The sequence below is a fragment of the Balaenoptera physalus genome (genome assembly GCF_965194825.1).
Source record: "Balaenoptera physalus genome assembly, chromosome: 4".
Classification (NCBI taxonomy): domain Eukaryota; kingdom Metazoa; phylum Chordata; class Mammalia; order Artiodactyla; family Balaenopteridae; genus Balaenoptera; species Balaenoptera physalus.
This window is the reverse complement of record NC_138891.1, coordinates 14,771,815-14,799,051: the sequence shown is the minus strand read 5'-3', so window position 1 is coordinate 14,799,051 and position 27,237 is coordinate 14,771,815. Positions and strand designations below refer to the sequence as shown.

Here is a 27,237-nt window from a genome sequence, read left to right as displayed (position 1 = left end):
TTCATTCTGTTTTAATGCCATTTTTGTTGGGGGACTTTCATGAGCTGGGCACTGTTCAATGCTGGGAATACAGCATGTTGGCTTGTAGCTGACATTCCAAGGGGAGATGTAGGCAATGCAAAGAAAAAAGGCAAAGAAAATGTCAGATGGCTCCATGTGCTATGCAAGACTTAAACCAGGGTAACCTGATGGAGAGAACCTGGGTGGAGAGGAAGCTGCTGGGAGGAGGTCAGGGGGGCCACGCTCCAAGCAGCAGGGAGCCAGTCACGCCAGGTTGTTGGAATACTTGAGGAAGGAAGAGAAAATCAGTGTGACTGGAGCACAAGGCAAGGTGGATGGTGGTGGAAGGAGAGCCTGGAGTGAGCACTGCACCTGGCTACGTGGACCCATGTTTGAGCCTCTGCCCTCACATCAACCAGACTTGCATCTTGGACAAGTTACTTATCCTCTCAAGATGGCATCCACTGCTTCATCTGTCAAATGGGGTGACAATTACTAAAGGATCTTCCATTCAGCTCTGAAAGTATATGCTTTTATGACTCTTCCATATATTCCAGGGAATAAAATCTTGTGGAAAATGGAAGAAAAAGGAAGCAAGTGGAAACATCCTGACTGCTAATCTCTTTCTAGATTTAGCAATTGTTTATCGGATGCCTCCTCTTTCTCTTCCTCTCCTCCTCCTTTTTTTTTAAAGAAAATGAAATTTATTTGGTATCAAGCCAACTCATTTTCATGTAGCATCAGAAGGTAAACTTCTAAATTCCCTGGTGTACACACACAAATGTTTTTCTCTAAAACCTGGATCAGCTTCCTCACAAGAACAATTAGACGTTCTGCATAAAGACTGCCCTCCTTCCTTTATAATTATAATACAATTCTCTCAGAAGTCTATAAATAATTTCCTAGCTTTTAGAACTTTACATTTTTGAAGCATCCATTGATTGGGGAAATCTGGATCCTCAGACTGGCAATGACTCTTGCTAAAGTTCCACCTATGAGAAAACATTCCCAAGGAGACCACATGTGTAAGAGCCACATCTCCAGGGAAAGATTAAAATACCTGGTCCCAAAAAAAAAAAAAAAAAAATACCTGGTCCCACTCATTTATCATTCCAATTTAATAATGCACAGGAGAAGCCCAGGGGGCCACATCCGGGGGGATTTCAATTACACCTCTAACCACAGACACCTTCATCACCAGCCCTTCGCTGGTCACCTCCAGCCCTCAGCTGGGACTCCAGACAGGTTCTCAAAGAAGGAGACTTAGCAAGAGGACTCGTAGGGGAAAGGACAGATATGTAATAGTTTGCATTTGTAATATGGTGCATAAGAATGAGAACAAGGTCCTAGAGATAAAAGAGAGATAAGGTTTTACTTTAACTCCGGAGAAACTGGAGGAGTAGGGGAAGGGGTGATAATGGTGGTGAAATAATAACAATCCAAAATTTACAGCTCTGTTCCAAATGCTTTGTGTGTCTCAGTGTATTAAATGTGATAACATGCATGTCATTAATTTAAAGTGCTTAAACGGCGCCTGGCACATGCACTGACCCACAGATAGGGGAATAGGATGCTCCAGCTCTGTCACTCATGATGGAGACAAGGCCAAGGTGTGACCTGCCCTCTTACCAGAGTTCACAGGAGAAACTAAGCCCAAGCCAGCCTCTGTGGGGCTTTGTTGGATACGGCACCCTGGCGGGGCCTCCTTCCCTTTCCAGGCCCACTCCCTATGTCCCTGTTGGTTTCCTGGGAATGTTTCCCAACAAGTCACTTCTTAGGAGTCAAGGTCTGCTTCCAGGGAGCCTGACCAAAGACACTTGCCAAAAGAGAAACTGAATGTCCTAACAATATGAGACCAACTTTTTGGGTGAAATATGGGACATTTTTTCCCTACGGAATTTCTATGGCTAAGCTATTTAAATAAATAGTATGCTTTATTTCTTAGCTCAATTATTTTGTAGTTACCACAGGTCAGAATAACAATAACATATCAAAGACATACTGTGACTATATTTGTCTGAGCCTCCTTTTGTGAGTGCTGCTTAGATGAGACCTCAGGTGTTCAGACAAGAAAGCTGCCCAGCCACTTGGGCTTCTTTCAGGCTGGCACTCCCCCAACCTTGGAGGCTGTCCAGGCCTCATAATGGCCTCCAGGACATTATATTATTAATTATCACCATCTCTGTTCCAGTGCCCCACTCTAGAGCTTCCAACCCTCCCTTCCCATCATCTCCCACTGCAACCCGGGATGCCGGGGCATGACCTAGCAGGCACTTGGGGCACGATACTGGTCCCCCATCTAGGTGACTCAAGGACTCTGGCTTTTGGGGAAAGTGGGTATGCTCTCATTTCTTCATCTAACCAAGGAATTTTAAAGTAAACTGTAGCATCTTTTCATCTCAGAGGGCTCTGAGCTCTCTCCTGAGCCACCTTATAATTAGCAGACCCACAGCTGCCAGCACAGAGCCTGGGCTCTGCCCTGTGGGGAGACAGTTGTCTGACTTTGAGAGAACATCTCAGGGAAATCATTAAAGCCCTTATGCTCAGTGTTAACCAGACTCACTCATCACAGTTCAGGGGAATCTAATTCTTGCCTCTTTTCATCAAACACAGCACAATTATGTACCCAGCACTGGCATTCATTGGCAAGGTCAGGAAACATAGCTTGTGCACCAACTATATACAGCACGGGAATCACGGCTAGAGCTGCTCCTGCCCTAGGGGCTCACCCTCAGCGTGCATCTCACATCCCCCGAAGCTCATAGCCCTACAGCACTCAGTTTCTGCAAACCTTTCCTGGGAACTTTTACATCAGCTCAATTCACTGTTTTTGTTTGTTTGTTTTTGCTTTTGTTTTTTAAACACTTAGCCTTCTAACCACCACTAGCTACAGCCCTCTCTTGCCCTCACTTTATGGAAAACATCTCCAAAACGCTGTATAAACTCATAAGCTCACTAGTTCCATTTCCTCATACCCTGCTCCTCAACCTACACCCACCACTTCCTGAGCACATATTCTGAACTGGGCACTGTGCTAAGTGCTCAATATACTTATATTTCCAACTCAATGAAGTACAGCAATATTGTGCTCTAGTTGGTTGAGGGGTGGTCCCTCAAAAGTTCTATCTATGCCCTAACCCAGAAACCTGTTAATGAGACCTTATTTGGAAAAAGTATTTTTGCACATGTAATGAAGTTAAGCATATTTGAGATGAGATCATGCTGGATCCAAGTGGGCCCTAAATCCAATGACAAGTGTCCTTACAAGAGACACACACAGGAGAGACACAGGGATAAGAGGGAAAGCCATGTGAAGACAAAGGCAGAATTTGGAGTGATGCAGCCATGAACCAAGGAACATCTTGGAACCACCAGAATGGAAGAGTCAAGGAAAGATTCTCCCTTGGAGCCTTTGAGGGCAGTGTACCTCTGCTGACACCTTGATTTCAGACTTCTGGCCCCCATAACTGTGAGAGAAAAAAAGTTCTATTGTCTTAAGGCACCAAGTTTGTGCTAATTTGATACGGCAGCCATAGGGAGCTTTTTATAGATGGGGAAACTGATGAAGATGCTGGGGGGGGTGCGGAGTAATATGACTGGCCACAGCTCACAGGGCACCCTGATATCCTGAGTGATATGCTGGTGCAGCCAGATCAAAGACAAGAAACTCACTTTTGAGGAGCTGTCAGGACACCTGCAGCAGACAAAGGATTTATGCCCTGCAGGAGAAAATTTCAGAAACTTCTGAAGGGGAAGAGCAAAGAGAAGAGAAAGCCTGGTGATGGAGATGAACCAAAGGAAAGGAAGGGGAAATGGGTGAACAGGAGAGGGAGACACGAAAGGAGAGCTGGCAAAGGCAATGTGGCTTAGGTTTTGGGAGCTTCTTGGATTCTAGCCTAAAGAATCTCCAGTGTCCATCACATTTGTAAAGGCAATGATTAAACTGTTCAGAAAACGTCCACTGAAGATTTATTACAAGCCAACATGAATCTGCTGGGAAAAAAATCCCTTTTTTTCATTTAAAAAATTCTGCTCCAACTTCTCTCATTTAGAACAATTTTCCAGAATTTTTATCAGATCCTGATAAGCCAGAAAACCCTTTGTTAGAATAGCCCCCATTGAGTTTTACATGCACTAATGAGTGTTCTATTAAATTGGAAGCTGGGTGGGGACATGCTGGACTGTCTTGCACATTTCCTTTTTAAAATTTTTAAATGAGATTTACTAAACAATAGTATAATTTAACAACAAAAGAAATACTTAAGTTATTTAAGGACAGTAGTAAAACAATAACCCATGTTTGGAAGGCATTTTACAACTTATAAAATGTTTTTATACCCTGATCATTTAACTCTCACAACAATCCTCAAGGTAGATATACTCATCATCTGTGTATTGCAGTTAAGGAAAATGAGGCAGCTCTGGGAGGTTACCTATTCTGTGCAAAGTCACATAACTACTAAGAGAAGACGTGAGAGCTCAAAGCACATTCTTTAAATCCAAATTCTATGCTCTCTCCCACCGTATGTTTAAGCAAAACTACTTTCATATAGAAAACTGCATTTACTCATTAAGAGTTAACATTTAAATTTGCATAAGTCAACAGCTCTATGTGTGAGCATGACTTCCCTCACCTACGTTCCTGCTAACTATGTAATGGAATACACTCGAAAGTCATAAAATTGAGTTTCTTTAAAATATTTTATTCCTCAGTCTTCACTGACATTGCTTACAATGAGAATGCCTTACTAATGTTTGGTTATTCTGCATAAGAGAGTTGTTGACTTAATGCAAATTTAAAAATCACAACTTAAAATGTGAAAGACATTAAATCAACATGACACCTTTACGGGCCCAGTATGCTCAGACTTCCTGGGTTAATGTCACACTTCAAAGTGTTACCTCCTCAATTTTTCTGTGTGAATGACTTAACCTTCAGAACCAAAGAGACCTGTTCTCCCTAAGAGAACATTTGCAGATTTTTGCATAATAAAAAAAATCCAGCCTCAAATTCTTGATTTGCAAAAGAACTATTTAGCATGAAATGAGGAAGAAATAGTCTTATAAAATCACGTTCTAAAATGGGCCCACTGCAGTGAAGAGTCAGAGCCAAGTGCTACTCTTGTGTTTTGTCTTTGCTTTATAACCTTAGCTAGTCCGTTCCTTGTGCCCTTTCTTAAAACAGAGTAAAAACTAACTTCCAGTGTATCCTGAGGAGTAACTGAAACTTCAAGTTCTTACAGTTCCTAACCCTACAACACTGTGATTCTGCTGGTTCTCTTCCTGACATCTTTTCTCCTCCTCTTCCTTCCCAACTGACCCTGATTTTGTTCCAAGATCCATTTCACCACTAGGCAGCTCAAGTGATGCAGGGAAGCTGAAAGCATCTTTGGCTCCAGGATAGCCCTTCTTTAGTCTAAGACAGTGATTCTCAAAGTGTGGTCCCTGGACCAAAGCTTTAGCATCACTGAAAATTTCGAAATACAAATTATCGTCCCCATCCCAGATCTACTGAATCAGAAATTCCAGGCATAGTGCCCAGCAATCTGTATTTAAACAAGCCTTTCAGGTGATTCTGTTGCATGGTTATCACTGCTATAAGCCAGTGATTCTCAACCCTGCTTGCACATTAGAATCACCTGATGCCCAGGCCCCATGCTCCCCACCCCCTCTTCCAAAGATTCTAATTGATCTGGGGTGGGTCTGGACAAGGGGATTTGTTAAAAGCTCTCCAAGTGATTCTAATGTACATCCAGGTTTGAGAAACTCCGATGAAAGCCAATCAGAGTAATCCAGTCTAAAATACTGAATTGCAGTGTGGATGAAATGGATGCCTCCCATTTCCATAGTGCTGACTGGAGACCAAACATGTCATTACCATTATTATAGCCACTGGTGGTAGCACTTTGCTCTCTGCTACTAAATGGAGCATGCTCTTTTACTTTCATGGCCTCCAGAGTGATAGATTTGCAAGGGGTGGAGGACAGACAGTCCAACAGCTGTTTGGCAGTGGAGGCACACTCAGTTGGCATGTTTTGTATGGAAAGAGGTGAAAATCATTTAGATAAGAATTCGTGGCAAACCAGGATTTGAACCCAAGTAGTCTTAATCCAGAATCTGAGCTCTTAACTGCGGCTGCCAGTGTCACTCCACATGGAGGTTATAGCCAGGCACCTTCAGTGAGAGAGGGAAGCACCTTCAATGGCTGTGGAGGAAATGAAAATTCTTCATTTCATATGCAAACATAATGCAATATCTTTATAACTGCCTGTAACATTGAAAAGAGATTACATTTCTGGATTTAGTTCTTGTTTGGACATAAATTTCATGTCAGTTATGATTCATACCACCTCTCCCTCCTTAATTTCAGGGAAAACTTCCTCTCACTTCTCAGGAAAAACAAACCATGAAGACAGTGGTTCTCAAATATTTTGGTCTCACGACCTCTTTATACTCTTAAAAATTGAGAACCACAAAGAGGCTTTGTTTATATGGGTTATATCTACTAATATTTACTATACTAAAAATTAAAGCTGAGAAACAAAAACATTAATCCATTAAAATAACAATAAACTCATTACATGTTAACAAATAACATTTTAAATAAAATATAACCATAATTTCTAAAACAAACAAAAAAAATAGTGAGAAGGGTGCCATTGTTTTAATTTTTGTAAATCTCCTTAATATCTGGCTTATGAAAGACAGCTAGCTGGATTTCACATCAGCTTCTGCATTCAATCTGTTGCAATATAGTTGAAGACTATAAACCATAAAGATAATGCAGTTGGGACTTCCCTGGTGGCACAGTGGTTAAGAATCCGCCTGCTAATTCAGGGGACACAGGTTCGAGTCCTGGTCCGGGAAGATCCCACATGCTGCGGAGCAACTAAGCCCGCGTGCCACAACTACTGCAGCCCGCACGCCTAGAGCCTGTGCTCTGCAGCAAGAGAAACCATTGCAATAAGAAGCCTGTGCACCACAACGAAGAGTAGCCCCCACTCGCCGCAACTAGAGAAAGCCCGCCTGCAGCAACGAAGACCCAACACAGCCAAAAATCAAAATAAATAAATAAATTAATTTAAAAAAATACTTTAAAAAAAGTATTTAAAAAAAAAAAAGATAATGTAGTTGGAAAAGGAGAGCCTCACAGACTTCCTGAAAAGGTCTCCGGGATCCCGAGAGGTTCTTGGACCACACTAGGAGAACTGTTGTTCCTGGTAATGCAAAGCCATTGAAAGATCATCAGCAGAGGACAAGCTGCTATTCTGTGGCAATGTTAGGGTGAATTAGAAGGAGGAGGCCTGAGATTAGGGCAGCAAGAAGGAAAACTATTAAAAGGGTTCAGGCAAGACCACAGGAAGCCCTTCACTAAACAGAGACAATGTGGATGCAGAGAAATGTATTCACAAGTTAGAGTCCATGGGAGCTGGTATCCAACTGCATCCAGGTTGGAACAGAGAACAAATTGAGATGACTTTAGGTATTCAGGGATGGAAATCCAGGAGGATGGTGATGATAAGGGTATAAATAAGGCATAATAAGATCATTTCTGGTTTAAGTTGGCCAAAGAGGCAAGAGATAAGCCAGAAAGAGGAATGAAGATTCAAAGACCATTGACTCAAGGAGATCCAGAGAAATGGACAGGCCCTGGGAAACTTATCTGTTTAAACTGCTATACTCAATATGGTTTAAAATGACACCAACACAGCATTTGCCTTGAGAAGGTAAAGTTAATTTCTTTAAAAATGCAAATATCCCTGAAAGGTATGGAGACGCTCCCTAGCCAACGAAGCACACCTTGGCATTAATTAATTTAGTCAGATTGCTTTCTACCTTAATGAATACATGAGAACTTCAGATCACAGACCAGAGTAGGGCAACTGGTCTGGGTAGGTACCATGGTGGGACTCTGGGTCTACTATGGGATAAGGATAAGCATGTAGGAAAAAGAGAGGGAAAATGTTAATCCCCTGTGGAAGATATTACTATGTGGATATTTCTAGTTTAAGAAGTGACTGGAGGGACGAATAAAGTCACTGGGTAGCTGGTTGGCAAAAAGTGCTAGTTAGAGCTAAAAAAGCACCAAAGACATTTTGCTCACTGTAAAGGATTTTTAGGGGCTTCTGCCCAGTTCCAGAGGTCAGATGAGATGCAGATCATCCCATTAGAAATGAACTCCATTCTCAACCAGCTTCTCATTATGCCTGAAAGAGTCTAGAGAGTTGAGTAATATGCATTTTGGGGGGTGTGTGCATAATTCAAGTCTGCGACAGTTGCAATCCCCATGGGCCAGGTAAAGAGGGCAAAAAAGGTGATATCTTTTACCTTCTAAATTCTACAGGTTAGGGGCCCAAATCTACAGCAGGAGTTCTTTCTCGTCCACTTTCTGAGTAACAGGGACCCGTGAACAGTTCTCTGGATTGAGCAAAGGATTACTTTTTGTATGGTCAACACAGTTCAGTATATTCCGAGGATGCAAGAACAAGCAAGATGTACCAATAATACAGAGTACGAATTAAGAATACAGATGCCTGGGTGTAGAGCAAATGCTTAACTTACTAAACAACTAATTGCTAATTGTTAAGGAACTAATTGCTCCTTAACTCTGAGTAAGTATCCAAACAACTTTGACTTAAATAGATATTGGTATATAAAAATTATTTTCATGAGCTCAAAAGGATTGTCTTGGTCTTCTTAAAAATGAAGTAACGCAACAAATTTCCAGTACACAGCACCCAGGCAAAGACCAAATCTGTCAACTCAGGACTCAGCGCCTCTCCAGTAATGTCACGTTCTTCAGCATTTATAATGATGCTCCTTATTTTCCATTATTACTTTTTAAACAAAATGTGACATGGCCTGGGAAAGGCAGCCTTGATCGTGTCAACTCCCTCCTCTGTAGAATGAGATCAATGATAATTAATGTCCTGCTTGCCTAATAAGGTTTGTAAGGATCAAATTCTGTAAAAATGTCATTGACAGACGAATGGATAAAGAAGATGTGGTACATATATACAATGGAATATTACTCAGTCATAAAAAGGAACGAAATTGGGTTATTTGTAGAGACGTGGATGGACCTAGAGACTGTCATACAGAGTGAAGTAAGTCAGAAAGAGTAAAACAAATATCATATATTAATGCATATATGTGGAATCTAGAAAAATGGTGCAGATGAACCGGTTTGCAAGGCAGAAGTAGAGACACAGATGTAGAGAACAAACGTATGTACACCAAGGGGGGAAAGCAGGTGGGGGGTGGTGGTGATGGTGGGATGAATTGGGAGATTGGGATTGACAATATAGATACTAATATGTATAAAATAGATAACTAATAAGAACCTGCTATATAAAAAAATAAAATTCAAAAAAAATTCTGTAAAAATGTTTTGTGAACCAAATGTTAGTTACAGTAGAGCTCCTAGAGAGGCTGTATCCTTCTCTTGCAGACAGGAAGGCCCAATAAGGGAACAGGCATTTACTGTAGTTCTATATACCATGGTGGTCATATCCCATTTTATATATGAGGCACATGGAGATTAAGTAACTTACCTAACATAAACTACCTACTAAGTGGTAGGGATAGGATTTGAACCCTGGTTGGCAGCTCAAAAGCCCAGGTATTCCTGGCACTAGCTTCACACCTACTTTATTACTTAGGTCTAAAAAGGAAAAATGAATGCAGCATTTGTTTTTTACATAATCACGAAGGTTCTCATCACCACCTTCATCCTCAAGCTCTTAGTCATTCCAAGGTATTGTTTAAAATGTGTTAAACCTTCCCAAAGGGCTAAAGCTGGCAGGATGAAATACTCAGTATTGCACTGTGGGATGAAGCCCAAGAAATAAAATAAAGGCAGAGACAGTCAGTTGTAATAAAAGCAAAATATTAAACCCTCAATTGCCCTGCCTGCCGAAGACTGCATCCCTCAAGCACACATAAGCCTCAATGACTGGTGATTGTGACGTACTGACCCAGAGAGAGCTTGGATTTTTTTTTCAGCCTTACCTGACATCACTAATAGGATGCAAACTTTGCCCATCATGGGTTAGAACCACCCCTGTCTAGCCATAGGGGCCGCACTGCTCATTTTTTCTGTGTGTGGTGGAGACACCAGGCAGGATAAAAAAATGGACATGAACAAAGAGGTCCGAGAGACCCGGCTGTGAATTCCAACCTCATCACTTACCACCTGGTCACCCTCGGCCCGTCCTTAACTCACTCACTGCTAACACTTCTTCATATTGGTGCTTTTACCTCTGGAGTGAGTGAGATGGTGCACGTGAACTGATCAGCAGAGGTCTGGGAACACAATGGGCACTCCAGGGGGAGGAGTTTCTCTGATGAGCCTCATGGACTGGCTCATGTCCACTAGGAAGTGTTTGACTTTTTTTCTTGTTAAACAGATATTCCCTGGTAGACTAAAGATGATTACAAATTTCTACTACTCTTGCCTTTGAGAGGTGGAGTCCAATCCCTCTCCCCTTGGGTCAGGGTTGGTCTTAGTGACTTCTTCCGCCAATATGATGTGGCTGAAGTATTGTTCTGGGATTTCCAAGCCTAATTCTTAAGAAGCTTGTAGGTTTTGCCCAGGCCTTAAAGCCATGAGGTGCCATGTATAAAGTCTGACCACTCTGAGGCCACTATTGCTGTGAGGAAGCCCCACTTTGTCCTGTGAAAAGGCCTGAGGGAAAAAAGCCCCAGCTCTTGGAGTTATTCCAGCCCAGATCCCAGCCACTGTGGAACACAGTCTGCCAACCCCTGACCAAATTGCAGATTCATGAGCAAAATAAATGATTATTGTTGTTTTAAGCTACAAAGTTTTGGGCTGATTTGTTATGCAACAAAAAATAACCAGAACACTCTGTAACCCTTCCAAATTAAAAACATCAGTTTGCTGAGTCACATAAAGTAACATAATAAGTTTATGTTGACTCTATAGTTCTCAAGTCAGTTTTAGACACTGAAAAACCATTTTGTTTGCGGACAATGTTAATCCAGGCATAAGTGAACAATTGGCTGACCAATGACATATATGATATTGTTTGTGTATATATGCCAGAGTTTAAGTTACCTAGGACTTTACTAAATATCTAACTCATCTCATGAAAAAAATGCTATAAATAACAGCCTGTCATCTCAGATGAACTTACGAAAACCATTCTCTGAAGTCAGACTAATTGATCTATTGCCCAAGTGCTTCACCCTTTCAGCTGTGTACAAAGCTGGGCTCCAGCCCACAATCAGCTACCTAGTAATCAGCGTGGTTTATTGAAGGCCACTACCTACCTCCTAATCTGGGTTGCTTGCGTTTCTAGGCAAGCTTGCAAACAATGAAAGTGTTAAGACAAGGTTAGTTTCTGCAGCTATCCAGATAGTGTTTGAGGAAAATCCCTTCAGCTTTCCAATATGTTGGACCTGGGAGGATGGGTACTTGTTATAGAATAAGACTGGACTCTAAACCATAGAATACTTCTCTGATGCCTTTCAGATAATATATGACCTTATAACATAATGCACACTCTGGGGCATACAATCAGCACAGGTGAATTAAACAAACATTCTGCTGCCTTCTAAATCTACTATGCTCTTTTTCGTTTCTTGTTTCTTTTGCCTGTAAAACCTGCCTTGCCTTCTTGAGTGTGTGTGTGTGTGTGTGTGTGTGTGTGTGTGTGTGTGTGTGTGTGTAAAATCCTATTTATCCTTCAAATGTTCCCTCTCCCATCAAGGCAGAATTAATCATTCCTTGATGACACTGCTTCTTCAATCCGTAAAGCCTTTTCTCTAACAAGCAAGCTTATCATTAAAAAAAAAAAAAAAGGCAACAAACCCTATAGAATACATGAAGAAAGCACATGAGAGAGTCCCTATAACTCTTGGCGATGTTCCATCAGGCTGAAATCAGACTGACGTGATCTGTGTTTCAGGGATTAGAATTCAATAGCAAAAATGAGTCAATTAAAGCACCCAACCAGAATGCTGTCTGTAGATAAAGTGCTTTGCACTGGGGGCACAACATAACCTGAATTGCTAAATTCTAAGGGCTGACTGGTGATTTGCATCTCAATCTCTTTTCACGTTATTTCCTTGGCAAAAGTTAACAAGGAGCCACTCAGCCTAGGAAAGATAGGTCCTCTATTTACCTCAGCAAGAATTAGACAAGCACAGTGAATTTCAAGTTTTCCCAACTCAATGCCTTTGGTTTGACCCAGAGTGAGCAATGTCTGTTGTCCCAAATGTGTCAATCTGAATATCAAACCTGCCAACTGGTATTGGATTTTACATTCATTCAGTGACAATCCAATCCCAAAGACTACACATTCCCTATATGGCAACTGGCACTTTGTGGCACAATACACAAAACACATGAACAACCTGCAGAGAAGATCAGGATCGAACACTTCATTCTACCACCAAACCTAAACAAACCACATTTTCACCACTCATTATCTAAGAACACGCATAACTATGCAAAACATTCCAAGTCAAAGGCTGTACAGTCACTGAATGGTAATAGGTTCTATGTGACTAAATCCCACAGCCTACCATTCCCTCTTCATGAGGAGCCCAGAGGGGATCATACTGGAACCCCCTTTATTCTGCCACAAAACCAAGAGTAATAACGTTTTTGACACTCATCTTCAAATTGTGCTTAACATGCCAATTTAGAATTATCATAACGAAGTCTACAGTAATTATGTACAGTAACTGATGCCCAAGGCAATAGAATGACTTAATGCTTGATACTTCAAGTACCTAGATGAAGCAGAGGGAAAATGTACTGTCCTTCACTGACCAAACCCTGGTCTTCCTCCAGAAGGTGTGTAAGTTTCTGGCACTGGGCAAACAATAACATTGATCTATTCTAGGAAAGAAGAAATGTGACATCAACTTACTTAACAGTTGGCAATAGAGGGCCTGTAAACTTCTCTTCATGGTATCATCTGGTCCTGCTTGTCCTCCAGTTTATTCATGATTCTGTCTAGGAAATTGGGAGAAGAAAATTGTTACATCTGGGAAACAGAATTCAAGTCAAGAATCAGAAAGAACTCCACTCAGTACGATCCTGGTTGTAAAGCCCAAAATACCTGATTTGAAGAGAAAAATTCTTTGAGTGAATATACCATAGTACAGTCTATGTTATAAAACTACCAATTAATCAATTAGATTCTGAAACTACATACACCACTCATATGGGCAACTAGAGGGTGAGAATCTGGCTTTGGAACTTTTGAGGACTTTCAATTCATCTCCCCTGCATCTCTAGTCTTGAAACAGGAGAAGAAACTTCTAATCTCAGTTCCGTTATTGTGCCCACCAAACAAAACACCCCCAAAAGCGCCACCAATTTGAAACTGTATTATATTAAATAACTTTTCTATTATTTTCTGATTATAAAAGATACCTCTTGGGCTTCCCTGGTGGCGCAGTGGTTGAGAGTCTGCCTGCTAGTGCAGGGGACACGGGTTCGAGCCCTGGTCTGGGAGGGTCCCACGTGCCGCGGAGCGGCTGGGCCCGTGAGCCACAATTACTGAGTCTGCGCGTCTGGAGCCTGTGCTCCGCAGCAGGAGAGGCCGCGATAGTGAGAGGCCCGCGCACCGCGATGAGGAGTGGCCCCCGCTTGCCACAACTGGAGAGAGCCCTCGCACGGAAACGAAGACCCAACACAGCCATAAGTGAATAAATAAATAAATACTTAAAAAAAAAAAAATACCTCAAGTGAAGAACATCTGGAAAATACAGCTAAACAAAATATAGATAAGGGTGTACAAGAAACTACAAAGTACCTATCTCTTCAGCCTTTCGTGTGTATACTTCTACTGGTCTGTTTTGCTTTATGTATTACACATTCTAATTTTTCTCCCTAGCAGTAGTGACATCTTCCTGTGCTGTTACTGTATTTTACTACTATTTTTCTTTTCTTTTTTTTTTTGTTTTGGCCACACTGCTCGGCTTGCAGGATCTTAGTTCCCTTAACCCAGGCCCTCAGCAGTGAAAGAGCGGAGTCCTAAGCACGAGACCACCAAGGAATTCCCACCTTACAACTTTATTTTAAATGGTACACAGTATTTTTTCAAGATAAATTCCTAGAAATGGAATCACAAGGACACAATCTACAATACCATATTATGAAAATCTCCATTAGACTGCAACCTACCGAATGATGGAAATTTGTATTTTCTTTCCATCTTTGTCAAGTAAATAAGCACATATTCCATCTTATTACTTTAATTTGCATTTTATAGGTTTATTAGTCATTTGTCTTTTTAAAGTTTTAAATTCACATTTGACAAAGAGTCTTTCGTCACACTCCTGAACTTTCTCCTAGGCCTATCTGTGAACTTCCTTGTAAAACCTGGTGAAAGCAGCTCTTTTGACCCTTTCCTGTTCACCCACTTCTGTTCCCGTTTTAACCTTAAAAGAACCTAATTATAGGAATGAGATCATTAGGCAATTTAACCTAACTCCTGACTTATGCTCTCCTGAATGCATACCACGTCTTGTTTAACCTGCTGATTCTTTTCCTAGACAAAAAGAAGAGTGAAGAATGAAGTAGTTAAAGAATGACTAGCTCTCTACCCTCAACAGCCCCCTAAGGAATAGTGCAGGCAGATCACCGTAGGCAAGATAACATCTGAAGAGCGAGTCAGCCAGTCTGCACTCAATGGGGAATAATACAGAACCCAACCTCCTGCCTCAATGATTCACTGAGAGTCTTCCCCCCATTTTTCCCTTTAAAAACTGTCATGGCTGAGCAGAATCTTCGGAGTTGGTCTCTGGACAGGAGTCTGCCTTCTCCTCAGATTGCCAGCTTTTTTGCTTAAAGCACCTTTTCTTTCTGCTGACACTTGCCTCTCGAATTATTGGTTCTTGAGTGGTGAGCAGCCAAACCTGAGTTCCGAAACACTAGTTTTAGCAAGAATCCTGCTAAATCAGTTTAACCAGCAACCCCAAACCCTCAATATATAATCACCCTCAATATCTGGTCAGATTTACTCTATCACCCCCAGGTGATGACAGTCTGGCCTGCCTTCAGCAACAACCCTGTTGGGCCAGTTCAGCCAAGCCCCTGACCCCTGATGCTTCCTGTTAGTAATTTTCCGTCCACTGACCCCACACTGCTCCTTGGCTATGAATTCCCACTTGCCCATGCTTTGTTCAGAGTGGAGCCCAATCTCTCTCCCCACAGTAAAATCCCACTGCAGTGGTCCCTGCACCCATCCAGATGGTCCTGAATAAAGTATGCCTTGCTACCTTTAACAAGTGTCACTGAATATTTTTTAAAGACATTCTTTAATCATTCTCTATTGGCATGCTGGGTTTTTTTTTCTTATGATACCCCAAGTGGAACTGATTTATCTTTAAATTTTTTCTGAGATATAATTAATGTATCATAAAATTCAGCCTTTAAGTATACAATTCAGTGGTTATTAGCACATTCAAAAGTTGTGCGACAGTCACCAGTACCTAATTCCAGAACACTTCATCACTCTAAAAAGAAATTCCCATGTTTATTAGCAGTTATTTCCCATTGTCCCCTCTCCCCAGTCCCTGGCAACCACTAATCTACTATGGGTTTACCTATTCTGTACATTTCACATAGATAGAATCATATAATATATGGCCTTTTGTGCCTGGCTCTTTCACTTAGCATAGTGTTTTTAAGGTTCATTCATGCTGTAAAGCATGCTGGTTTTTTTCTTAGTTATTTACTGTAAGAACTATACACACACACAAACACACACATTACCATGGTTAGAAAGGCCTTCATTACTTAATTCAGGACTACATAAATAGTTGCCTGTATTTTCTTCTGGTATTTTTTATTTCATTTAGATCCGTTTGTGGACTTTGTGTTATGTTTTACTTCTCTGTCTGATCATTGTTTCATTAAACAATATGTGTTGTTTAAATTAAACTCTTGGTAGAATTAGTTCTCCATTATTACTCTTCTTTTTAAGATTTACCTTGTTCTTTGAGCTTGTTTTTCCCCCCAAATTAACTTTAAGATAATTTTATTAAACTTCAGAAAAAATATCATTGGGATTATAGTTGGAATTATCTTCTACTTGCTTCATTAATTTGGGAGAGACCTGATCTCTTCTAAATCCAAGTGTGGTGAGGAAAAAAATAATCTTTAAAGATGGTTGCTCTGGAGATCAGAAGAATTCCTTTTGGAGGAAGAGAAGTACTCTTGTTTTGGGGGATGGGGTAGGGAGTTGGGGAACAATAGCTCAATGACTTCTTTGGTTAGGCAAATTAAAGATCCCCTCCTCCAAACCCCAGTGTGAACTAGCAGAGTAGGAAGGAGAAAAAGAGAGTTAAATTTCTCTCCATTATAATATAAGAGGAGGTTTGAGTTCCAAAAGGCTAGGGAAGAGGGATTAAGTGGTCTAGAAATCTGAGAGGCTGAGGAGATGATACACAAGAGATGCTGAGAGAATGAAGAGGCAGTTCCAAAAGACAGCAGCAGGTGGGACCCAAGAATAAAGGATAAACTGAGAAATTCCCTGCAAACTTTAATAAGCATAATATTTAATTTTTCATTGTTTCTTGCTTTATGCTGTTTGTCGTCAGACACCACATCTGCCCTCCTTCTCTGCCCCACAACACTTATCCACCACTAAGACCCTCCAGAACTTCAGCAGAAGTCTTGCACAAAACAGCCTTGTATTAATGGTGCTCAGCTGGGCAATGAAAGAGACTATGTTCTAAGACAAGGGTGACTGGAAATGGAGGTAGGAGCCAAAGGGGCCATAAGCCATGGTTGGTGGGCATCTACGGAGTGCTCAGGACCCGGTAAGTATGTAAAAAATGTGCCGTGAATAAACAAATGGATGAATGAATAAATGAATAATCAAGTAATAGGAGAGCAGAGAAATAGTTGTAGTTGACATTGATCCAGGGGGACATAAGCCCCTCAATCATCTCTGGAAATGCTTAGAGATTTTCAAGAAACTGTTAAACTTGCCATAATAGACGGAATAGAGCCATGTCATTCACATATCAAAGAAACACCTGAGCACATAAATCTGGGACACTTGAGATCATCTGGGTTACACAGGGCTATTCTAACTACAAGCACCATATGGTCTAGTATTTATTCAAAATTAATCTTTATTTAGGTAGTTCTGTGGAGTTTTGCAATGTTTTTCCTGCAAGTTCTATATAGTCTTGTCGAGTTAATCCCTAGGCATTTTATACATATATATATTTTTTGCCACGATGATGGAATTTCTATTTCCATTATATTTTCTACTTGCCTCTATATGGAAATGACTCAGTTTTGTATATTCATTTTGTGACCTAATGATGGTTTCTCAGCTGAGTCTCATGGGTCAATTGCACTCCTTTGGCTAGATGGAGAGGCACAGTGAGATTCTACCAAAAGCCTCTTTTTTCAACCATATAAGAGGAAACATTAATTGTATCTGGTCCCTCAGGGAAAAATTTAGGAGCTCCAAGGATGACAACTAATTTCTGGGATGAAATCCTAAGAAAGTACAGAGTTTTATAGCCAAAAAGCTGAAGAAAAGAAAAATGAGAGAGGAGGAGGATGAAAACACTTGGCCAAACACACAGAGACAGCAGCACAGGTGGGGACCTTGCTGATTATTAGCTCAGGGAAAATGAGAAGGTGCAAGTAACCTGAACCACTCCTTTTTTTCCCTTTAACATCTTTATTGGAATATAATTACTTTACAGTGATGTGTTAGTTTCTGCTGTATAACAAAGTGAGTCAGCTATACATATACATATACCCCCATATCCCCTCCCTCTTGCGTCTCCCTCCCACCCTCCCTACCCCATCCCTCTAGGTGGTCACAAAGCACCGAGTTGATCTCCCGGTGCCATGCGGCTGCTTCCCACTAGCTATCTATTTTACATTTGGTAGTGTATATATGTCCCTGCCAATCTCTCACATCGTCCCAGCTTACCCTTCCCTATCCCTGTGTCCTCAAGTCCATTCTCTACTTCTGTGTGTTTATTCCTGTCCTGTCCCTAAGTTCTTCAGAACAACTTTTTTCTCTTTTTTAGATTCCATATATATGTGTTAGCATATGGTATTTGTTTTTCTCTTTCTGACTTACTTCACTCTGTATGACAGACTCTAGGTCCATCCACCTCACTACAAATAACTCAATTTCATTTCTTTTTATGGCTGAGTAATATTCCATTGTATATATGGGCCACATCTTTATCCATTCATCTTCTGATGGACACTTAGGTTGTTTCCATGTCCTGGCTATTGTAAATAGTGCTGCAATGAACATTGTAGTACATGACTCTTTTTGAATTATGGTTTTCTCAGGGTATATGCCCAGTAGTGGGATTGCTGGGTCGCAAGGTAGTTCTATTTTTAGTTTTTTAAGTAACCTCTATACTGTTCTCCATAGTGGCTGTATCAGTTTACATTCCCACCAACAGTGCAAGAGGGTTCCCTTTTCTCCACACACTCTCCAGCATTTATTGTTTGTAGATGTTTTGATGATGGCCATTCTGACTGGTATGAGGTGATACCTCACTGTAGTTTTGATTTGCATTTCTCTAATGATTAGTGATGTTGAGCATCCTTTCATGTGTTTGTTGGCAATCTGTTTAACTTCTTTGGAGAAATGTCTATTTAGGTCTTCTGCCCATTTCTGGATTGGGTTGTTTGTTTTTTTGATATTGAGCTGCATGAGCTGCTTCTATATTTTGGAGACTAATCCTTTGTCAGTTGCTTCATTTGCAAATATTTTCTCCCATTCTGAGGGTTGTCTTTTCATCTTGTTTATGGTTTCCTCTGCTGTGCAAAAGCTTTTAAGTTTCATTAGGTCCCATTTGTTTTTGTTTTTATTCCCATTTCTCTAGAAGGTAGGTCAAAAAGGATCTTGCTGTGATTTATGTCATAGAGTGTTCTGCCTATGTTTTCCTCTAAGAGTCTGATAGTGTCTGGCCTTACATTTAGGTCTTTAATGCATTTTGAGTTTATTTTTGTGTATGGTGTTAGGGAGTGTTCTAATTTCATTCTTTTACATGTAGCTGCCCAGTTTTCCCAGCTTTTTCTGCATCTATTGAGATTATCATATGGTTTTTACCCTTCAATTTATTAATATGGTTTAGCACATTGATTGATTTGCATATACTGAAGAATCCTTGCATTCCTGGGATAAACCCCACTTGATCATGGTGTATGATCCTCTTAATATGCTGTTGGATTCTGTTTACTAGTATTTTGTTGAGGATTTTTGCATCTATGTTCATCAGTGATATTGGCCTGTATTTTTCTTTTTTGGTGACATCTTTGTCTGGTTTTGGTATCAGGGTGATGGTGGGCCTCGTAGAATGAGTTTGGGAGTGTTCCTCTCTCTGCTATATTTTGGAAGAGTTTGAGAAGGATAGGTGTTAGCTCTTCTCTAAATGTTTGATAGAATTCGCCTGTGAAGCCATCTGGTCCTGGGCTTTTGTTTGTTGGAAGATTTTTAATCACAGTCTCAATTTCAGTGCTTGTGATTGGTCTGTGTATATCTTCTACTTCTTCCTGGTTCAGTGTCAGAAGGTTGTGCTGCTTTTCTAAGAATTTGTCCATTTCTTCCAGGTTGTCCATTGTATTGGCATATAGTTGCTTGTAGTAATCTCTCATGATCCTTTGTATTTCTGCAGCATCAGTTGTTACTTCTTTTTCATTTCTATTGATTTGAGTCTTTTCTCTTTTTTTCTTGATGAGTTTGGCTAATGGTTTATCAATTTTGTTTATCTTCTCAAAGAACCAGCTTTTAGTTTTGTTGACCTTTGCTATTGCATCCTTCATTTCTTTTTCATTTATTTCTGCTCTGATCTTTATGATTTCTTTCCTTCTGCTAACTTTGGGGTTTTTTTGTTGTTCTTCTTCTTTCTCTAATTGCTTTAGGTGTAAGGTTAGGTTGTTTATTTGAAATTTGTCTTGTTTGTTGAGATAGGATTGTATTGCTATAAACTTCCCTCTTAGAACTGCTTTTGCTGCATCCCATAGGTTTTGGGTCATCATGTTTTCATTGTCATTTGTTTCTAGGTATTTTTTGATTTCCTCTTTGATTTCTTCAGTGATCTCTTGGTTATTTGGTAGTGTATTGTTTAGCCTCCATGTGTTTGTATTTTTTACAGATGTTTTCCTGTAATTCATATCTAGTCTTATAGCATTGTGATCAGAAAAGATACTTGATATGATTTCAATTTTCTTAAATTTACCAAGGCTTGATTTGTGACCCAAGATATGATCTATCCTGGAGAATATTCCATGAGCACTTGAGAAGAAAGTGTATTCTGTTGTTTTTGGGTGGAATGTCCTATAAATATCAATTAAGTCCATATTGTTTAATGTGTCATTTAAAGCTTGTGCTTCCTTATTTATTTTCATTTCAGATGATCTGTCCATTGGTGAAAGTGGGGTATTAAAGTCCCCTATTATTATCATGTTACTGTCGATTTCCCCTTTTATGGCTGTTAGCATTTGCCTTATGTATCGAGGTGCTCCTGTGTTGGATGCATAAATATTTACAAGTGTTATATCTTCTTCTTGGATTGATCCCTTGATCATTATGTAGTGTCCTTCTTTGCCTCTTGTAATAGCCTTTATTTTAAAGTCTATTTTTTCTGATATGAGAATTGTTACTCCAGTTTTCCATTTGCATGGAATATCTTTCTCCATCCCCTCACCTTCAGTCTGTACGTGTCCCTAGGTCTGTAGTGGATCTCTTGTAGACAGCATATATATAGGTCTTGTTTCTGTATCCATTCAGCCAGTCTATGTCTTTTGGTTGGAGCATTTAATCCATTTACATTTAAGGTAATTATCAATGTATATGGTCCTATTACCATTTTTTAAATTGTTTTGCGTTTGTTATTGTAGGTGTTTTCCTTCTGTTTTGTTTCCTGCCTAGAGAAGTTCCTTTAGCATTTGTTGTAAAGCTGGTTTGGTGGTGCTGAATTCTCTTAAACTTTGCTTGTCTGTAAAGGTTTTAATTTCTCCATCGAACCTGAATGAGATCCTTGCTGGGTAGAGTAATCTTGGTTGTAGGTTTTTCCCTTCCATCACTTTAAATATGTCCTGCCACTCCCTTCTGGCTTGCAGAGTTTCTGCTGAAAGATCAGCTGTTAACCTTATGGGGATTCCCTTGTATGTTATTTGTTGTTTTTCCCTTGCTGCTTTTAATATTTTTTTCTTTGTATTTAATTTTTGATACTTTAATATGTGTCTTCACGTGTTTCTACTTGGATTTATCCTGTATGGGACTCTCTGCACTTCCTGGACTTGATTGACTATTGCCTTTCCCATATTAGGGAAGTTTTCAACTATAATCTCTTCAAATATTTTCAGTCCCTGTCTTTTCCTCTTCTCCTTCTGGGACCCCTATAATTCGAATGTTGGTGCATTTAATGTTGTCCCAGAGGTCTCTGAGACTGTCCTCAATTCTTTTCATTCTTTTTTCTTTATTGTGCTCTGCAGTAGTTATTTCCACTATTTTATTTTCCAGGTCACTTATCCGTTCTTCTGCCTCAGTTATTCTGCTACTGATTCCTTCTAGAGAATTTTTAACTTCATTTATTGTGTTGTTCAACATTTGTTTGCTCTTTAGTTCTTCTAGGTCCTTGTTAAATGTTTCTTGTATTTTCTCCATTCTATTTCCAAGATTTTGGATCATCTTTACTATCATTACTCTGAATTCTTTTTCAGGTAGACTGCCTATTTCCTCTTCATTTGTTTGATGTGGTGGGTTTTTACCTTGCTCCTTCATCTGCTGTGTATTTCTGTCTTCTCATTTTGCTTAACTTACTATGTTTGGGGTCTCCTTTTCACAGGTTACAGGTTTGTAGTTCCCATTGTTTTTGGTGTCTGACCCCAGTGGGTAAGGTTGGTTTAGTGTGTTGTGTAGGCTTCCTGGTGCAGGGAACTGGTGCCTGTGTTCTGATGGATGAGGCTGGATCTTGTATTTCTGGTGGGCAGGACCGCATCTGGTGGCGTGTTTTGTGGCGTCTGTGAACTTATTCTAATTTTAGGCAGCGTCTCTGCTAATGCGTGGTGTTGTGTTCCTCTCCTGCTAGTTGTTTGGCATGGGGTGTCCAGCACTGGAGGTTGCTGGTCGTTGAGTGGAGCTGGGTCTTAGCATTGAGATGGAGATCTCTGGGAGAGCTCTCACCAACTGATATAACGAGAGGCCAGAAGGTCTCTGGCGGACCAATGTCCTGAACTCAGCTCTCTGACCTCAGAGGCTCAGGCCTGACAGCCAGCCAGAGCACCAAGACCCTGTCAGCCACACGGCTAGAGAAACAGGCCGCAAGCAAGCTTCCAGGGCAAAGAGGCGTGTACTTGTCCTGAACCACTCCTTAACAAGAGCGAGCCTCATAGAACCCCGCCTCTCCCTTTGGCTTAAATGGAACAGTCCTATCAATTCTACTGACTTGGGAGGGAAATCTCTTTCTTTCATAGACCGCTTAAAATGTTCCCATTAGAAATGTCCACGTAGCAGGAAAGAAGTAATAAACAACCACATGAAAAGCTCTGAATTTGATATGTAAATTGACTTGAAAAGACAAGTTCATAGAGAACAAATGAGGAAGAACAGCCAGGAAAATCCTGGAAAACAAAACCAAAAAAACCCCAATAAGATGGGGTCAGGGAGAGAGGGACGTCCAGGCCTACCAGACATTAAAGCATCCTCAAAAGCCTCTGTAATTAAAACAATTTGAAATTGGCACATGAATACACCAAATTATACATATATGGATATTTAGGATACGATAAAGGCAGCATTATTAAATCAGTGGGCAAAAAGATGAGCTTTTAAGTACACATTTTGAGATAATGGCAGAGTAATATGGAAAAAGATAAAATTGTACTCATTCTAAATATCACACATGAGCATAAACTCCAAATGAGGCAGACATTTAAATGTAAGAAAGTAAAGTATACAAATACTAGAAGGAAATATGAGTAATTCTTCGATTACTTGGGGGGTAGAGAAAGAAGCTTTGCTAACTCTGAATCAAAGTTTGAAGCAATAAGGAAAAAGATAAACTTTATTACATAAAAACTTACTCAGTAAAAACTACAATTAAGTAAAAATGCAAATTAAAAACTATAAAAAAATGTTCAACTTATAAGAAGCAAAGAGTTAACATCCTTAAATTTTCCCCGAAATCAATACTCATCGTGCTTTAGCCATCATTTGTATACATGTGCAGAATGGCAAAAATGTGAGTTGCCCAACACACGTGCTCCCAGCTGAGTTCGAGCAAGGCAGTGCTCTGTCTTCTTGTTTCAGCTCTTGTACTGTGAACAGTGTCCCTTCTACAGGCAATTTAGTGCCATGCTTTTTAGCATTTTTGTGCTTTTTATTGACATCTCTGTTTGAAATGGCCCCCAAGTACAGTGCTGAAGTGTTGTCTAGTGTTCCTAAGTGCAAGAATACTGTGAAGGGCCCTACAGAGAAAATACATGTCTTAGATAAGCTTTGTGCAGGCATGAGTTATAGTATTGTTGGCTGTGAGTTCAAAGTTAATGAATTAACAATGTATATTACATAAGTTGTCTTTAGACAGAAACACATATAAACAAGACTATATATTGATCAGTTGACACAAATGTGACCAGAGCTCATAGGAACCTAACCGTATATTTCCGTTAGGAGCACTGGTTCAGTCTTCATTCTTTCAGAATTCATGGTAACTTTATAGAACATAACTATTATGAGTAATGAAAATCAATGGTATTTGAGTTCAGCTTTAAAATATTTTGTGGAGCAAAGAATGAAAATGATTACAATCCAGGCCAATAGTAGAGCTTGAACAAAACAGAACAATGGCTCACCATCTCTTTGGGACAAAGGAAGATCTGAATAAGCTGATGGCCAACCCTCAGAGTGCCCTCTGGGAAAGTGAGGGGGGCAAGAAATGGGAGAGTTGTCATATCAACTAACATCACAGGCCTGTGAAGAAGTTTGGAAAGGAGCATCTGCCTCCATTTTACAGGTAAGGACACAGACACCAAGAAGTCATAGTCTTTTTTCTTGTTTTTTTTAAGTAGAAATAATGATTTTATTCTCCACATGATTTCTGATACCACAAAATTAGATATTTGAAGTTTAATTTATATGATATCTGTGATTCATGCCTTTTCTAGACATTACATTTCTTGTCATAAAAAAATTATAATAGAGTAATGATGAACAAGAAAGGCTTTCCTTCTCTAAAAGGTCCTCATGGGGGACTTCCCTGGTGGTCCAGTGGTTAAGTCTTCACCTTCCAATGCAGGGGGTGCAGGTTCGATCCCTGGTCAGGGAGCTAAGATCCCACACGCCTCATGGCCAAAAAGCCAAAACATAAAAAAACAGAAGCAATATTGTAACAAATTCAACAAAGATTTAAAAAATGGTCCACATCAAAAAAATCTTAAAAAAAAAAAGTCCTCATGTGATAATCATATCAATTCTGTTCACTTCTTTTTTTTTTTTTTTTTTTTTTAAAGATTTATTGATTGATTGATTGATTGCTATGTTGGGTCTTCGTTTCTGTGCTAGGGCTTTCTCTACTTGCGGCAAGCGGGGGCCACTCTTCATTGCGGTGCGCGGGCCTCTCACTATCGTGGCCTCTCTTGTTGCGGAGCGCAGGCTCAGTAGTTGTGGCTCACGGGCCCAGTTGCTCCGCGGCACGTGGGATCTTCCCAGACCAGGGCGCGAACCCGTGTCCCCTGCACTAGCAGGCAGATTCTCAACCACTGCACCACCAGGGAAGCCCTGTTCACTTCTTGATTTAGTCATTTAACAATTTATTTCATGTCCTCCATGTACCTGGTAGTGTATTATTTATTTTTAATTTTTTTGTCAAGAAGTTATAGTCTTTATTCAAGATCAAACCTACCAGCTCCAAGACCTTGAGCTAGTTTCTTGACTTCTCTGATCCTTGAATTTCTTGTAAGGGGTAAAAACGGTCCTTGATATGCTTGCTGCAAAGACTGAGACAATGCATGCAAAGAACTTTTCCCTGTGCTTGGCACGCAGTAAGTGCTCAGTGCTCGTCAGCAACTGTTACCCAACAGCAGAAGGCAAGATAACACATCAGGCCAGAGCTCACCAACTGTCTCTTAATTTTGCTTCCCCTAAGCTAGAAAAGAACCAAAGGCTTTTGGGCTACTCCCCAAATAGCCCTTTTTGTTAAATCCACTGTCTTATTTAAACTGAATTTAGAAATTACTTACAGGGATATAAGTTGAACTTTAAGGTTCTTATTTATAATTTATATATTTGTCCTCCTTAAAAAGGATCTGAGGAAGCTTACTACCAGATGCAACTTGTACAATAGAATTATTAACATATCAAAGCACATTAATGACATCAGAAAGAAAGATCCAGAATTACATGGAGAAAGGGGTGATTCACTTTACCATAAGATGCAATGGGGCCATACACTTCCCTTGGAGCTTCCTGAAAATAAAGGCAAAAAGGACAGCTAGCACCATTTTTTTCCGGCTGCATAAATAGAAGTACATTCTCTATTTTGTCCAGAAATACAAACCTTTTCTGCCATTAATTTCCAAGAAAAGATCATTAGACAAATCTTCTGATAAGCATATGAACAGAATATTCTTGCCATGGCTGCTTCTTATCAACCCACAGTAAAAGCTAATGTCTTTGTGTAAAGTAGTAATTCAGGGAAAGCATTTCGATGAGCAGCAGGAACACCATGCTTTGGGGAAAGAGTCAGGCAGGCCTGCCCCTGAGTACCTTTGCTATGTGACCTTGGGCAAGTTACTTAACTTCTCTGCGCCTCAGCTTTCTCATCTGTAAATGGGGCTGGCACCTAAATCAAAGGATTGCTGAGAGAATTAAATGAAGTAAAGCACTTACTGTGTACCTGGTATATTGTATGTCTCTCCCTTTCTCCTAAACTAATAGTGTACAGTTTCTGTACACTATTCTGTTCATATAGGGATAGAGAGAACTAGGAAGACAAGGGGAACTGAAGTTCAGCAAGTCAGTCCAGGGCCTGAGCTGCTGGATTACTTCAAGAAGGCAAGTATGATGGTTTCTCAGGCTCACTTACACCATAAGTCACAAATGAGTGCATGTGTCCACAAGGGCTGGGTTTGGGTCACAATGGTGTTTTCAGTCAAATTCTTTTGACATAGACTCTTTGCATATTAAACACAGGAATATCCTTCAGTTCCATAAAGAAATTTCTCTCTCATTTTTCTTGAAACTTGTAGCCCTCCTAGTCTTTATTCCAAATTTTCTCACTTTTGTGCAAGAACTAGTTCATCCTCCTCTGAACCTATGATCAACAGTGTGAGCATGATTACAGTGACTGTCGCTTTCTGTCAGGTCTGGAAGTTTAGTTTATAGGAAGTCAAGGGGACGATAATGAACTTGAAAGCAGGAGAAAATAGTGTTTTTTTGTCTCCAGCCAATTGTCAGCAGGAAAACAGGTCTTTGTATCTTTTGGTTTTTTCTTAAAGAAACTGAAAATCCTCTCAAAATTTTTTCCCTAAATGAGAGGCTAGACATTTTAGATGAGTCACCCTATTTTAAAATACTAGCAATTAATTCATGTGGGCCAAAAGAAACAGGCTGTGTGATTTCTGACTTATAAAGGCTCTCCTGCTGCAGAACCTGCACAGTGTGTGTTGGGGGAGCAGGGAGGGCGGGGAGGAGGACCTGCAGCTCTGCCTTCCACCCAAGCTCTATCTTCCAGGAGGCCTGGGGTCCAGTGAACTTCAAAGGATTAAAAAACACCTTCAATAGAGCTCCTTTCCTCTCCTCCCCTTCCTATTTCCTTCTCTGAAAAGGAAAAGAAAATATTGGAGGTTGTCAGATCCACTGAGATGGTGAATTCCAAACAAAAGGGTAAAAATTATTCATCTCCTGCTAAGGAAAAGCCTACAGAAGGGGATCAATCGATGTGGATTCTGCTTGGAGGACTGAGAAGTAACTACTTGAATGTTCCTCAAGACCAGCTGGACTTTGAGTTTGTTAGGGGAGGGTGTTCTGCTGTGCACAGCCACCGAAGTCAGCAGCAGGGTAAAAACGGGACCAGAAGTTTGAGGCATATTAGAATGACAAAGACCTCATCCTTCTAGCATTAAAGTGTATTAAGACCACTTATCTCATTTAAGGAGACAGAAAGGTGCTTGTGCGAGGTGAAGAATATGTATCACACTTCCCTTTTTATAGTTTTGGTATTAAAGACTGAACACTGAGGTCAAGGAATTAAATGATA

At 40.3% G+C, this 27,237-nt stretch overlaps 1 protein-coding gene across 6 annotated transcripts in view; it reads right to left on the bottom strand.

Annotated features, from left to right (window-relative positions):
* Positions 1-27,237, bottom strand: part of TMEM108 (transmembrane protein 108) — a 378,497-nt gene that overhangs the window by 146,434 nt on the left and 204,826 nt on the right. For 4 of the 6 annotated variants that reach the window (XM_082459295.1, XM_082459298.1, XM_082459297.1 and 1 more), the window contains one exon: positions 12,900-12,985. In XM_082459295.1, coding sequence (XP_082315421.1) covers positions 12,900-12,939 — 40 coding nt within the window. In that variant the 5' untranslated portion in view covers positions 12,940-12,985. The remainder of the gene's footprint in view (positions 1-12,899; positions 12,986-27,237) is intronic. The other 2 variants (XM_082459296.1, XM_082459300.1) reach the window with 1 other exon arrangement.